Below are 16,776 nucleotides of genomic sequence, written 5' to 3' on the forward strand. Positions count from 1 at the left end.
ATTTTCAAAACCATTTTCCATTCAGTGCTACCAATCCTGGTAACAGTGATTATCTGTCTTGTAAACTGTTACAGGTATGGACTTGAGGAGTGCCCCTGCATAGCATGCACAACTGCTCAGTGTATAGTGGCCTAAAACTGGCCTTTTTCTTTTTTTTTTCCGTAGAGCTGCTCTCATAGCCTTAAGGTTTGACAGGAGAAAAATTGTATCCTACTTTGTAAGTTCATTCTCAAGAAACAGGAGCAATCTATTAAAAAATGGTAGCATCTCTTGGACTAAAGAATACAATAAATACTGACGTTGGGTGGACGTCATTCACCAGACTTTTAACAAATGCATTCTGGTGAACATTTGTAATAAACTAAAGACATATTATAGTCCTAAACCCAAGAATCTTCAGAAAACCACACATGAAAGGGTGAGGTCAGTCCTCGTTTGTGAAACAACATTTCCACACTGTGGAATCATGTTGTAAGTGATGTTTTCCTATTGACATCATTGGGAGCAGGATCAAGTTCTTTATTCTTAAATTGCAATAATTTGTTCCATACAAGGTATGTAACTACCGATTGGATCCTGCAGAAAGCCCTCCATTTCAAAAGCATCGCAACAATAACTGCTGGTCTCCCAAAGGCCATTGAACCAGTAGCCTTTGTACAATCAAAGGATCGATCTGTTTCAGTGACACTCGTAAACTTGTTCAGCTTTGTCATCTGTAGCTTTAGCGTTACTAATTCTCCACTTGCTTTTTGTGGTGTTGAGTGACACGTGCCATGAGCGGACTTTATAATTGCACAGGGGTGGGCGAGCTTGTGCTTGGGAATGTGGAGTTTCCAGTCTTAGCTACAGCAAATGTACTGAAATTGTTCACTGTCCCCTTGGCTTATTTAGTTGCTATATTCTTGATTTAGTTTTAAGCAATGGGGTAGAACATATTTTTATTCACAGCTCAGACTTATTCACTCTTCTTTTGTCCTAAATGTCCTTTTTTGTCATTAAGGGACATCTTTGACTATTTGAACTTTACTGCCAAAATTGTATCAATTCGGATTTACTCGGCTACTCATTTGCACCCTACATCAGATTTCGGAATCCTTTCTACAGCCTCAATAGGACTAATCTCATGATGCTTTACATTTTTCTTGTTTTGAATGAAAATATTTCCCAGATCAATTCTTCCAAAAGAAATTTTTATGAAGTTATCTCATGCCTTGGAGAAGAGAATAGGAGGATCTTTGTGTTCAGCTCACACTTTCTTCACAAAACATGACAGATGAACAACATACTAATTGGTTCAAACTAGGTAACAAATCTTCCTGGACTTGCATGCTATCTTGGAGCCTAAATTAAAAACATTATCAAATGTAAGCAGTTGTTGCCTGTGTTACTGAAAAATAAAACATATTTTCCTCTCATGTCTCTTTTTGTTCCAATAACAGGACACAGCCAGGGCATTAGTTTCCTTCCAAATCATTGCACCGATTTCTGGAAGCTGGTTTGTTTATTTTCCAGTCCTTAATCAATGTTCCTGGCCTGCAGCCTCAAAGTATCAATGATCAGTTCTTAGCATTTGTCCTGGATTATATCAGTAATGAGCAATGCCAGATGAGAACAGCTGGTAGAGCAAGCAGGGTTTCACTTCTCCCATGACGTGTTGTTGGGTTGTGCTGCAGACACTGAGTGAGGTAGAGAAGACTTTTCTTCTCTTCCCTTAGCTCTCTGCATCTCTACAAGTAGATGTGAGTGAAAACGTATGCATCTGAAGTTTATCTGCTTTTGGAGGAGAAGAAAGTGTAGGACATGCAGTAGGGTACCTCCATCAAGAAGTTCAAGGAAGGACTAATGGGGAAGCTTGTAAAAGGAGATTTGGAGGGAGCTGGCCTGAGAACAGGAGAAAAGGAGAGAAGATTCTTCTGGATCCCTATGGGTTCTGTATATTTTCCTTCCTACCTGTTTATCCCAGAAAATGTAGCTCTTGCTCAGTTAGAGAGCCAGACCAGCCAAACAGAAGAAAAACTGTGACAGCAGCCAAATCTGGTGACTTAAAGGCAAGCTATGCCTCTGCAGCAAATTAATTTACCTGATTCCATCCTAGTGAGCATTCCTACATTTAAACTACTTACTGTATATCAGCGTAGACACAAAACTCAGTCTGTCACTTAGACACATATTTAGGTTCAATTTCTTAAAGGAGGAAGGCAGTTATAGCGGAGTCTGAGGTGGGTTTTTGTGAGAAGCAACTGTTGTAATTTCCATACAGTGACACAAAACTCAGTATTATGAAATCCAAAAATAATTGGAGCACCAGAAACAAAAGTGACATGACACAAAGAAGCAGTCAAGATGTTTTCACAAAATGAGGAGCCTGACTTTTCAGTCAGTTACACCAGTACACAGCCATATAAGCGTGTAAGCCAGGGACCCATCACTGGCACAGGGAATGGGAGAACCATTCGATTGTCCCAGGGCTGTTCGATACAAACATTATCAGTGTAGCCCAAACTACTTTTACTAGTTTAATTAAACTAGATGTTAAATGGCTTGTTCTTCTTTGGCTTAAACAGTCAGAAACTCATTTATCAAGAATGCAAGTAAGCTATTAAGCCAAAATTTGAATGTCTGCAAGCTTCTGTCATTTAAAATAAATTGATTTAAAATGGCACTTGCCAGGTGAGTTCAATTTCTTGCCATGGAAATACAATGAGCTTCAGCAGGAAAAATAATGGATTATGAAAGCTTATACATAAATAATTGGATAACATTGGTAATAACCTTGTGACATTTGAGCAAATATTTTTGAAAATCTTTCCTGTCCAAGGGTAAATGGGTTGCAGAAACAAACAATGAAAGAGAAATATAAAGCTAACAGAATAACCTAGGGCCACAGGCTGTTAATGCTACATCTATATTCACTGGATTGCACTGTCCGGTCGAGAATACTGCCTGCACAGAAATGTATACAGGACACCGATATCCTCAGCTGTCCCCCAGGGCCTCTAGATTTCCAGAAATCTGCTATTATGGCTCTATCCTCTTTTCAGTGAAACAGTTTCCTTGGCTCTTTTTATAAGAGGGAGAGGTTCTTGCCTTTAGACTGAGGAGTCTTGTCAGATGATGTGGCATCATGATATCACAATATTAAGTACCCAGAACAAAAACTGAGCAAAAAAAGGAAATGTCAGTTAAGTATCACAGATATCAAAAGGAGGTATTGTCCTGGTTTCGGCTGGGATAGAGTTAATTTTCTTCCTAGTAGCTGGTATAGTGCTGTGCTTTGGATATGAGAATAATGTGGATAGCACACTGACGTTTTAGTTGTTGCTAAGCGGTGCTTACACTGGTCAAGGACTTTTCAGCTTCCCGTGCTCTGCCAGGTGCACAAGGAGCTGGGAGGGGGCACAGCCAGGACAGCTGACCCCAACTGGCCAAAGGGCTATTCCATACCATACTATGTCATGCTCGGTATAGAAACTGGGTGAGTTGCCCCGGGGGCGGGGGGGGGAGGGAGGGAGTGAGCGGCTGCATGGTGCTTAGTTGCTGGCTAGGGTTAAACCACAACAGGTATGTAATATTTCATGCAACACATCTCCTTGCTTAGCTACTGTGAAGATGCAGGCTACTTAGGTAACACTTTCTAACCTGATTAATTTTTACAGTTTCCAGTATGTCATTTTCATAACCGTATATCAAACACCATAGACAATGGGGTACACATTTCGCAAGCACCAATCCTACTATTTACAGACGCTAATGTTCTTATTTTAAATAGGCATTTCCAGTGACTGTTTTTTAAGAAATTTCTTGTTTAGAGGTGAGAGAAGGAAGGACAGAAAAGGCCATAAAACGAACTGCAGCTCGTTCCAACCTCTTCAGGTTGCATACCTTACCGTGGGAAGACTGATCAAGGATTGTGTCAGAACAGTACCAAAAAGCTCCTTTTTTGACACAAGTGAGGGTTTTTCAGAGGAGGAGGAAGAGGAGATGAGGACTAGGGTGTCTGTCCTCCTCCGCTTGATACTTGACTGGAGAACGGTGTCCTTTATACTAGTGACTCGGTCACAGGGATCTAGGACTTCATCATATATCCAAGATTGCTTTAGTCATTTACCTATGACTTTGGTGGAGAAGTGGGAGACACAAATTCCTCAGCAGCAAAGAAAAATGCTAGAATAATTTAATATTGAGCATCATCACAGTGATGATGTGAGAACAAAGGTCCAAAGATCCTCCGATCAAGCCCTAGGAAGGTGGAGGTGTGATAATGGATGTTTAGGGAAAACAGTACAAGAAACAAATCAACCATAAAGCTATTTGTGCCGTTATATTACATTCAGCCCCCAGAGAGTTGAAGAACTTGCTGAACTGGAGGTCACACCTGTTCCACTGCGTTTACAGTCACTGTGAGGTCTATTTTCTATGAATTTACCTAATCCCTTTTTAATGCATGTGTACTATTGGCCTCCACAGCATCCTGCAGCAAAGGATTTCAGTGTTTAGTCATTCCCAAAAAAGTCCTCCCTTCTGTTTGTTTTAAAACATGTAAATATTGAAGTGCAACAGTCAGTCACTTGATTTTGCTTTCTCACAACTGCAACTAAAATTAGTTATGGAGGATGGGTGAAAACAAACAGATCAACTCAAGGAAAGAGAGTGAGGGAAAAAAAACATCAGAGAGGAAGAAAAGAAGACTGCAAGAATGAAAACCCAAGAAATGCTGACACAACTACTCTGATGGAAATACAGTGGACTGTTATGATGCCAGCTACCTTTCTGAGGATTTGTTTTTGAACTCTCTGGGAGGTATTCAAGCACTACAGCGCTAGATAACATTGCAAAAAGTTGCATGAGTGGATAAACAACATGAGATGTTTGCTTTTGAAAACCCGAGCTTCAGAATGGTGAACCAAATCTAGCAGAAATGAACACCACTGACATAAGTAGACCTACTTGCACTCAAACCTTCACTTTAATCTAGGCATTTGGACTTTGTTGTGAAGTTGCATAGAAGAAATCTCTTCCCATGGTGGCGTATACACACAAACACACACACAGTATTAAAACGCAGATTCTTGCTCCACGGTGCATGTGAGCATCTCCAGGTTACATATGCCATATGTGAATTTTTCTTTCCGTTAGCTCTGACATTTTCCTGCCATGTATTGGCCTGGAAGATCAGTTTCAGTACATTCAATCAGATCAAAAGAATCTACATATTTCAGACTCAGATTTTTATGCTGCTCTTTAAGAGGCTTATACAGCAAAGCATGAAGGGTTTCCTTTATTTTAATAAACGTTAGGAAACTTTTTTTTTCTTTCTTCCTTCTTATATTTATTCCATGGGCACTACAGAGTATAAAAACAATACTGTATGTGTATAGGATCATAGGTACTTACACTAACTAAAACAGAGAGTGCCTCAAGTACAAATTGAGAAATCAGGATTTTAAATTTCCTGCCTTCTCGCTAGCATTATATAGCACATGTATTTGCAGTATGTACACATATATACATATATATATATATGTATAAACACTTATGACTTGCTTAGCTGGATCATACACACCTAACCTTTTCAACGCGGTAGTTTCAAAGCGTCATATTAAAGCCTGTTGGCCAGCTTCATGTTTCCTGCTCACAGAACTCAAGCCAACAATCTGTGCCAGACTGCAGTTAGCTAATTCAAAAAGAACTTGCAAAAAACATTACACAAACCAAGAGATGAAAATCTGAGCCTTTTTATTGTCCTGATGCAAACACATTATCAAAATTAAAACGTATCAGACGGATTTTATATTGTTTTCAAAGCCTTGGGAGTAGAATTTGTAGCAGAATAAAGGTGAAGGACGTAGGTAATCAGGTATTTTAGAACAATTGTTTTCTGGCTGCAGAATTGTTACAACCTTCAGAACTCCCTGGCCAAAGCAGCATAATGACTGCCTCGCTGACTGTACTGGCCATTAAGGAAAAACTAGCAGGAGACTGTTTACTGTTTCCACAGGCGCTGACCCAATCTACAAGTCACACCCAGTAACCAAGAACTTAATCAGCCAAACTACTGTGCATATGCCTACAACTTCTTATCATCCAAGTCTAGACCTGATGCATCTCAGAAAACAATACGATAGGCACATCAGCCACCACATCTGTATTAGAGGAAAGGTGGTAGCCCTATCTTATTTTGAGACCACCTCACTCCATTAAAAGACTGTTTTTCACTTGCTTATAATATTGCCAAGAAACAATGATTTCAGCTCAGACTTTCCATGCTGGGTCCTTGCTTCAGGCTTGTTTTGGAAGATTTAAGCCAAAACAGTTCCATCATTTCCGAGAACAAGGCTAGGAAAAAAGGTTTTACTTTGCCCCTATTTAAAAAATTCTTTTAAATGCTTGGGCACTCCTTGGCCTTGGAGTTAGGAGCATGAAATGTGTCAGGGTTTGGTCTTTGAGCCAGAACTGTGCTTCTGTCAAGTCATTAGTTTTTGAAAAACTACAATTCGTAAGAACTGGGACAAGCAGGGCAAACAGACTGGGACATGGACAGGATTAGAGGGGAAGAAAACTGGGACTGTCCAGAGCTGAGGAGCCAGGAGTAAGATGGGAATGCGGGCAGGGGCGTGCTGCCTACGGGGTAGGACAGATAAGACAAAGATGCATCAGTGAGGAGGCAAGAAACGCAAGGACAGGTTGGAGGAGACAGGACAAGAGTGATCAAGCTTCCGTGAGCTTGTTTCTTTCATGCTTCTCTATACTGTCTTTCCCTCCAGAGCCTGAAGTGTAACCCCTGACTTGCTGGTTCCCACCACTCCTTGCTGTCAGGCAAAACAGGTTCTGATGCACCTCCGCTGCTGGCCTACATTGAAGACAGCCATTGAAATGAGTGTTCCTTGTCAGTTATTTCACTAGGTCCTAGGCAGACACATCTTTACATATAACAAACCTAAGTGTTTATACAATGCCACACAGTGCTCCTTCATTCCCTTCTGTTGGCTTGGAAAAGAAGATACAAACAAAATAAAGCACGAAAGGACTTTTTGTAGTATTAACGTTGAAGCGTTGGGCATGAGATTGCAAGGAAAAGCCAGAACCGGTTTCACTGTGCAACTTCATTCAAGCCTGCTTGTGAATATTACAAGCAGACAACCTGTAACTACACCAGTTTTTCACCCTTGCCTTATGGCAAGCAGACACATACTTAAATTTTGGCATCATTTGTCTTTTGTGTGCTACCTTCTCAGCTGTAAACGTATCTTGATATACTTTTCCATATTGACAAGCTTCAGAACTTCACCCGTTGTCTTACCGGTACTATTTGGAAACTAAAGGAAAACTTTATAAACTAATGGTGTATATACATACACAGCCATCATGAAAACCATAAAACCATTATACAAAGTTCAGCACATTATAGCTTGTGCATGATTTATTATGTACCAGTGGCATCTACTACATATGCAAAACTACAACTTAATCCCTATTCTAAACCTAATTTAATCTTCCAATCCAGGCAAAAAGACAGTGTGAGAGAATAGGTTTAAACCAAGGCTAAGTAGAACGTCACACACCTCCCAAATACATAGTCTTTTGGCTAAGGGATGTCTGAATTATGATATGATGAACGCATGCTGAGTTCTCTAAAACCCCAATAAATCTCACTTTTTGTGATACTTGAGGAATGCCTCCTCAACAGAAACATTTTGTAACTTGTTTCTGTTGGAAAGTAGGCCTTCCCATTACAAGACCTGAAGGACCCACTGAAGGTTTTTGAGAATTGCCAGAGACCAACAAACCCTCCTGCTGCAGAGCACAGGGTTTCTTCCCTCCTGCAGACCTTCAGGCTCAGAAGCAGCGAGGATATTCCCTTCACTTCTTTATTCTCCTCTGTGCTGCCGTCCCCATCTGTTACTGCCTACAGACAGACTGGTAACTACAGACATGAAAGCTGCAATTCACGAAAAGCTTTCCATCCCAGGCAAGCTTCTTCGCAAGTGTTTTAGATATACTAATTTCTAGGAAAACATAAAAATAGTTCTTCATAAATTCATATTGGAAAAGATGTTCCATGTAAATGTCAGATGCTAAAAAAACTGCCACCTCCAAGGCTATAAACCATTTTTAATAGTCATGCTCAGCTGTCATCACTACTCATACAGAGTATTACGCTACACAAGCTGCTGAACTTTTTTAGAAGTATTAAAGAAATACATAAACAGGAGATGGACAAAGTAAGTTACAAGCTTGCCTTTTTAACCAACGCCTTTTCATGATTTAAAAGAAAGAGAAAAGAACTTTTCTGCAAATATTTTGGGATGATACTATGAGAGACTTTTCTATCATGCACTTGCTGGGCAGTAATAAAATTATTTTTTTCTCTATCAGTTGAAAGGGAATTAGAAATTCTATTACGTTTTATGCATAAAAAATAGGTACATAAAAATCCCATCAGTTTTTTAAGGTATCAGATATCTGAGAGAAAATACTAGCCAACAACTAGGACTGAAATTTGCAGTGTAAATTTCCCTTTTAACACAGTTAGGCAACTTTTTTTTGGTGAACTTTTTTTTTTACAGTGTATTTACTTCAAAGAACAACACTTTTTTTTTCCAAGAAAAGTTAAACTCAGTAACTACTGCAATTTCAAAAATTACTTTGTAGTGGGGAAAATGCTTAAGATGTTTTTCTATAATTTAGAAATACCTGAGTTACAAGAAAAGCTTTCATTCATATGTTCATACTACTATCACACTCTGAAAAAAAGCTGGATTTATCTCAGTGTCAGCAGGTAGTAACCCATCTGGTCCTCCTTACATGACTCACAGAGAGTGAAAACTCATTACAGAAATCAGGATAACCGCAGAAGTAGCGCCTACACAAATTTGTGTAAAAGTCAGTCTTTGTAAAAAGAGTGGAGGTGAGGAACAACAGCAGCCTGAGGACTTACTCAGGAGGTGATGTGACATATTATGTTATTCTTATTAACTTGTTGAGATAACAAAGTGACCTCTCCAACCAGACACTGCAAATACTTCAAGTCCATTGCTCTAAATTACACTGACTTCTGGTTTCATATTTTAACCCAGGGGTTGAGTTTCGGAAAGCAGGATCAGCTCCCCATTTTGACCAAAACTTACCAGTACTGACTTTTTAGATCAATTAAAATCTGTAATTGAGTACAGTGATGCGAATCACATAGGAAACAAATAAACAAAAATGAGTGAACGTGGACCCTGCTGAGAAACCAAGACACAACCGGCTCTCGCTAGAGCTCCTCAAGTGAAATCTCCACAAACACTGTGACTACAGCTGAGGACACCAGGGCAACGCTGCCCCGTTCCTGGTACGAAGACCCTTTATCGGGGCTCCCATGCGAGCCAGGCTGCAAAGAAATACTCTGCTCCCCACTGTACTGCCTGGGGAACTCTATTTCACTTCGCAGGTGTAGCTCACTTAGGATTAATCCCTGGATGACAAAGAACCCTGGGAGGAGAAGGCAAGGAAAATCTCCATACAGAATTCGGCAGATTTGAAGAGCTGGGTCTTACCTTGCAAGGCATAGGCTTTTTGAAGGAGATTTCAGCTTGAGTCCAAACTCCCTTTGGAGAGTCCAAGACGGACCAGATTTTCTCTTGAACGACATGATTCTCCTCAAAGATATAAACAGCAAGAGTACCACTCATTTTGAAAAACCCATATAAGGCATAATAAAAACGCAGACAAAACTGCAAGTTTCCTGGCAGGGTCGGGCCATACAGACGTCCAATGTACCCAGGCTGTGATGTAAACTTTGTGTTTGCCAACAAGTAATAACCTGCAAGACAGCGCAATTATTGAGTATTTCTAATATGCAATTAGCATAGCTGATTTGCTATTAAAGCAGCTTCCATTATTGCATCAGACTTTGGTTATAAAAACAGTTTCTACTGGCAGGAAACAGATTACCATACTCTGTTTGAAAGGAAATAATTTTTCTAAAAGCATACCAGCTACTTCAAGCAAAACTGGCACATGGCTAAGTTACCAGAAATAAGCACTTTTCAAATTTACACTGCAAAATTCTCTGGCCTGCTGGCCTCACTGGAAACCTGGCTGTTTCAAGGGTACCGCTCCGAGACCAAAGAATGAAGGATGTGGCACAAGGCCTATTATTCCCTGCACCAAGTATAAAGAGGTGAGACTTTAGCACATATGATTAAGAACCATGAATAGTCTGTACAAATTGATGCGTGAGATTCAGAACTTATTAGCAGGCCTTTAACTCCACAACATTTCACCGTTTTCCCTTGAAAATACCAACTATCCTAAGCCTGGAAGAACTAAGAGCCCACCATTCCTCTATATTAAAAGCAATGCATTAAGCTACTATTATAATTGCTTGCATTTTTTGGTGGCATCATCCCTTCAGCAACAGATCAGTACAGTGAAGATACTCTGAGTTACGGCCATGCGTGACTATTCAATAGGTGACCTTCCCCCTTTACATGTGGCGAAGCACAGCCAGAGTCCCAGCTAGGACAGAGCGGTGTACACTGATTTTTAATGGCAGGGAGTTGCAGTGAGGCAATCTAACCAGTGTGCCAATGACATTATTTAAGAGAGTGAACAATAATACAACAGGTTAACCTTTATATCCAGTTTGACTCTTCTAGTGAAAAGGAGTTTTGATTTACCAAACCCGGTAGTGTGATCTCCTGCTCTATACACGTTACGCTTCACTTTCACTCTGCTCCATCCTGGGCCATCTTTGTGATCCTGGTAAAAATTACACAGATCTTCCTCAAAATTGCAACCTGCCTCGGCAGGATTGAAAGGAGTTCCTAAAAGATAGATGCATATGTTCTGTTAGGAAGAGCACAGGATAATAAGCATAGGCATTTGAAGCACAAGGATGCCAAAGAATACTGTTTCATCTTTCTTGGCATTACGGAAGATGAGCATGTGCAAAGATGTTTCACAGATATAGTGCAAAGTCACAATTATATCAAACTATCGATTCGCTATTGCAAGTGGGTGTTATTTTCCCACATTTTTGCTGGAGCCAGGAGGAAACCTCCTTCACATGCCCTATAAAATATAAATAAGCTACAGATATTAAGAGAAGATTCCTCCTTCAGGACATAATGCACAAAGACATTCAGACCATTTGTTTTCATTCTCCTCCTTCATTCAAAAGATATTTGGACAAAATGAGTGTGAGCGTGCACGTGTGTGTGCATGGATGGCATCTTTTCATTTCTGTTTCCAAGAGGATAACTTTCTAACGTTGACATTTAATATTCTTTTAAAGAGCACTTTTTAAAAAACCCTTTTGTAGTCATGTATAACATGTATGTATATGCATGCTGTAAGTATGTAAGTAAGTCAAATAGCTTTTGGTTCATGTACCACCTCACGGCTACTGGCCTCTGGAGCTATGCCTCACTCATCTTAGCACTGCAGCAAAGAAAGCTGCACCATTTACAGTGAAGTCGATTGAAAGCTAAGCTAAGCTCCCCAACCCTGCTGATGGCTTCCTCTTGACCTGTGCTGTGGAATTCCTGGGTCAGAATTTGCTTTAGTCTGAAAAAATCCTCCTGGTGAACAGGTGTGTTTAAGTAAAACATTTCTCCTTCTTTAGACCTCATCAGTCACTTGTACCAGATACTGGGGGAAGGAGGGGCACAACCCAAAGTCATCATGCAATTTTTGGCTACGTCAGGAGACGGGACCCTGTGATCATCACTCCATGGCAGCACGCACGACCCTTCTGCACAGAGGGTAAGAGGGGCTTCCCAGCAAGGGCAGGGACACAGGCCATCAGCTTCAGGAGAAGCAAAACTTTGGTGCTGGAGAGACGCCTGTGGTCTTTTCAGCCTCAAATAAGCCAGATCTAAGCACTGCCCATGTATCTTTCTCTGCCTACAGAGGAAAAGGAGACAGCCCTGGCTCCCCCTGCTGCTTTCCTAGCTAAAGAAAGCACAGTTGGAGCACTACCAGGTCCATGCAGCATTGAAGATTCATCCTTTGGTGAGCAAGTTTAATTCTCTGGTACCTTTTCCCTCTGTTTGGCTAACACTGAGAGCTTTGTTGACCAAAACTTCCAGAAAAATAAGGAAAAAACTTAATGCTGTTACATACACTGCTATGGCTGACTACAAGGAGAATGAAGATCTCTTTGCTTTTTAACATCTCTACTCAAAACAATTGAAGAAGGAAATAGGAGAAAAGTCTGAAGGACTAACCAGCTTTGTTGTAGTTCAACAAAATATAAAGCAAATGATTGGCATTCATCTCTCAAACAGAACAAAAAACCCCCAAACTTCAAAATCAGAGTTAACAGGCAAAGCTCTAGCTGAACCTATCAAATTTACCACTCAGAGTAGATCTGAACGTGGGCCGTGATAGTGTGACTAAATCAGGGTTGGGGCAGAAAAGACTATAAAATTTATCCCATACCTCAACACATATAAGACATCTGAAAATTAAAGTGGAAAACACAAATGAGCAACACAGCTCCAATCCATGGCATACTGCAAACATAACTCAGGATTTTTGTTGCAAAACAAAGCAAAAATAGAACAGGCATTGAGGAGTTAATGAAACAACTAGATTTACTCAGCCAAGAGTTGTGGATTAATAACATATCTGGAATCTGCCTCCTATTGAGCAGTGCAGGTAAAGCTAGCAGAGACTCCAAGCAGATAGAAAAGGGCAAAAAATCTCCTTTTCCTTGATCACTTCAAAACATTAGCCAAAAATTCAAACTTGTGACTGAAAGAATGGATGGGCTCAGTGGGAAACCACTAATCTACTTTTGACTATTGCTTAGCGGTACAGTATGTGGCTACTTAAGAGGCTGCAATCACAAATGGCAAAGTCATTCATCCCAAGTGCCTCTACAGCAGAAGCCACGTGGATTCAGCTAATGTGGAAACCTAATAAAATCCTGACAGACATGCCACTCTCTGAGACAAATAATACCTCCTGGAAGACAGGAAGGTAAGGCTCCTGTTTTGGCTCTGAAGAACACCTCAGGGCACGTGGCATGGAAGAAGATACTCCCTACATCAACAATAATGGGAAGCCTAGGACATTTTCTTCCTCATACTGTCACACCTGGGAAATCCCTCTGTCTTTCTGTGACAGGCCTGCAAGTGGTAATTTGTTCAAAAGCTGGGGTGATGCAAATACAGCATTCAGTCCAGCGCTCCAGTTGCAGATCCCTGAGGCAAGGTCTTTGGAGAGGAAGCATTAAGGACTGGTTTCTGAATCAAATGAATGGCATTAGTGTTTATCTGCTGTTTTACCACCAAGAGGAAGAGGAGCCCAATGGCACTGGTCAGTTGAGAAGATAGCATCTGCACGTCACTACCAAATATTGCAAGTACTGAGAGACAGTTCAGAGGGGCAAAGCAAAGGGAGAAAACAAGGAAGGTAAATAGCAATAAAAACTCATACCTGTCTGATTGCTGCAGTAAACCGGAGAGAAAGAAATGTCATCGAGGGCAACATAACCTCCCTTGGCGCTATTGAAAGCAACTTCAAATATTACCTGGAAAGGGTAATCATTTTTTATTCATCTACCATATACACAACAATAATTTTGGTACACATCTTCATATTACAGAATTCTGATTGGATGTCCCAGACAGACTCCAGGGCATCGCAGATAAGTGTTGGGACAAATTAAATTATATCACTTATTAGGGATATAAATCAGAGCCTGACCCTGGTACCAGATCTTTGCCTACTCAAGGTGAAGGAAAAATCAAGGGGAACATAGGTCTTCTGCTGCTTTATGAAGCACCAATTTTAAAGATGCAATAAGGCTACTGTCATGATACCATACAAAGCCAGTATTCAGGGTCATCAGTCTGTATTGACTATAACTCCAAAGCTGCCTCATTATTACTGTATCTAGAATTTATCTGGATCAAGAGCTAAAAACAAACTGTGTGGATTACTCTGCTGTTACAATATTAAGTTTTACTGTTTTCTCTAAACATCCTCAGACACTGAAACCCATGCCGTGGTATCAGCTGGCAGGGAAAATTTCCTTTAAAAAATTTAGTTAAGATAAGAACCAGAAAAGCTATTGCTGTGTTTTGTTTACCACAAAAATCAAACAATGTTTGTACTTAGTTGTTCCCAAGGGACATCATTTCCTCAAGTAAGTGGAGGACAGTCCATAACTCTTGAGGAAGTGTCTTAAAATTTGTCTTAAGTATCAAAGCTCTGAGTTACAGGAAAACTTTGAGAAAAGGCCTGAGTCACAAGGCAACCCCAGGGACAAAACACGGATATAAGGACAAATGCTTCCAGAGTGAGATCCTGTTCAGTGAAAGCAATGTCTGTGATGTCTCACCTAGGGACGGGAGCCAAACTAGGAGAGCCGTGAAAGAATCCTGAGTGATCTCCTTTAACCGGATGAAACAAAGAGGAAGACCCTCTTGAAGCAACTGAAGAAACCATACGCAAGGTTTAAAAGTGATCTCTAAAATAACGGCTGTGTTGGATTACATAAAAATTCCTGGAGCAGAATAAAGGCCCATCTAGCCCAGTGTCTTGTTTCCAACAGAGGTCACCTACAGAAAGAACTGAAGACACTGACAAATTTGCAGTTCTTCCCTCACATTGCATTCCTGATGGATTCTTTCTTTCCCATTAATTTGTCTAATCACATTTTTGACCTGATCAGAATAATGGTATCCATAGAACACTGTGGAAGTGAGGTCTATAGTTATGGGACGTAGGAAGAAATCCTCCCTTTGGTTTATTATAAAACTATTACCTGGTAATTAAGAATTTGAAACAGCAGCATAAATGATGAGAAAAAGGGAACAGTTAATCTTTTCTGTGTCATTCATGATTTTTATGAACCTCTACCATATTCTACTTCAGTCCTTTTTTTACAGGCTGAAAACTGTTACTTCATTAATGTAACTTCTCCATACTTTTGATTATCCCCATCTCGCTCTTGTAGTTCTAGGATATTCTTTTTTAACTGAGAGGGTTGGAGTTGCATACTCTGCTGAACACAAGGGTACACTGTGCATTCATCCAGTGGTACAACATCCTCTGTTTTGCTTTTTATTCCAGTATAGATAGCTTCCAACATTCCAGATGGTTTTATGAATGCCACTAAGAACTGAGAGGATATTTTCACCAAACGAACCACAGTAATGCCAAGCTCTAAGAGATCATTAATCAATTTCCATCTATAGCGCTAGGACTGGTTTTCCCCTTGCATGTTACTTTATATTTATTGAATAAGTAATTCACTTACCATTCAGTATTATGAGATCTCATCAGATCTAATCTGCTTTCCTATACCATTTGAAGAATGACAATTCAAATGGATGAACTTGGTCATGGACTTTACAGAGTATAAAGGACTATGTAACATCTGATGAAAATTAGCTTTACCTCTAATAATTTCTGAAAATCTGCAGGCTTACAGTGAATAAACACATAACTGACGTGGAGTTAAAGCAAGTAGAATGAAAGCTGATTTATTTGTAATCCTAGTATTAGAAGTATATCTATAGGGAGAGAGTATATATGTATAAAAAAATTACATACATATGTATAAAATACATATTTGTATACATCTACGTATATATGTGTATATATAATACCAATACACAGTTTATTCCAATCTTCTAAGATCTTTATATATGTACTAGATATAAGACTATGTATTTTACATATATGTAAAGATATAATGTATATATGTATGTATATATACCATATATATACATACACACACATTTTTATACTTATATATGTGTGTTTTCTTTTTTATACATACATATATATATATACACACACATATATATATATAAAATGTTTATTCCAATCTTCTAAGGTTTGGGATTTTTTTCAGTAAACACTAGGGAATAAAAAAATCCATTTCTTTCTGATACTCTTGAAATTAATTATAGTAACCATAGAGAGCTGGCTTTCACATCTAGGGACTACTGTACTATTAGGACCCAAGTTTGGACTCTATCTCATGAAAGCACAGAAAGACTGAATTGCAGAATTGTATAAGGTAGAGAATAGAGCTTGAATTTTTTTAAATTTTTCTTCTGCAGTGGGAGGCATGCATTATGATACTCAGCATCCTCAAAAATGGAGTTCATCAAGTCACAGAAATATGGAACTGAGAGAACATTGACAGTATTTAGTAGGAACTGAAAGACCTCACATTAGTAGGAGTCTACAACCTCCCAAGGTATTCTGTCCAAGCACTTCACCACTTGACTTCACCTTTGCTGAAAATCAAGTGCCAGTATGGAAAGTGATTCCTCCTTAACCCTTACGCAGTGGACAAAGGAAACAACAGATCGCCAGCATCTTTATAACCATCTTTCAGATACTGGACGGCCACTGCCATGTTCCCAACCTGGCCTGAGTCAGCACTGATGTCTGATGCAACCTGGAAGTCATAGCTGGACTGTCCAGGAATGATTGCTTTACCTCCATGGGGTATGGCGCATTGAAGTCAACTTCTGCTAGTGCCCAGTCCGCACTCAGTGCACTTTCTGTTTTCCAGATCTCTTCATAAAAGCCACTCGTGTCTCTCAAGTAAACGGTAAAAACAATGCTACTCTCCTGCTTAAGCTGATAATAAAAAGATAAGCAGCCAGACATTGGGGCCGTGGTCTTTGGTGAGATTAGCTGGGCCACTTCCTGAAAATGTTTGACGTAAACAGAGTCCACATACATGTAGTGACCTAAAAGTATAAAAGAAACTTAGTATAAGGACACTCTTTAAAAGACACCACTTAGAAGAAGTAT

The 16,776-nt window shown here is 39.8% G+C and overlaps 1 protein-coding gene across 1 annotated transcript in view; it reads right to left on the reverse strand.

Moving 5' to 3' along the window:
* Positions 1-16,776, reverse strand: part of MAMDC2 (MAM domain containing 2) — a 63,399-nt gene that overhangs the window by 8,537 nt on the left and 38,086 nt on the right. Inside the window, exons 6-9 of the mRNA XM_075526995.1 lie at positions 16,456-16,712; positions 13,432-13,525; positions 10,665-10,811; positions 9,540-9,805 (exon numbers count right to left, since the gene is read on the reverse strand). Coding sequence (XP_075383110.1) covers positions 9,540-9,805; positions 10,665-10,811; positions 13,432-13,525; positions 16,456-16,712 — 764 coding nt within the window. The remainder of the gene's footprint in view (positions 1-9,539; positions 9,806-10,664; positions 10,812-13,431; positions 13,526-16,455; positions 16,713-16,776) is intronic.

The sequence above is a fragment of the Mycteria americana genome, chromosome Z (genome assembly GCF_035582795.1).
Source record: "Mycteria americana isolate JAX WOST 10 ecotype Jacksonville Zoo and Gardens chromosome Z, USCA_MyAme_1.0, whole genome shotgun sequence".
NCBI lineage: Eukaryota > Metazoa > Chordata > Aves > Ciconiiformes > Ciconiidae > Mycteria > Mycteria americana.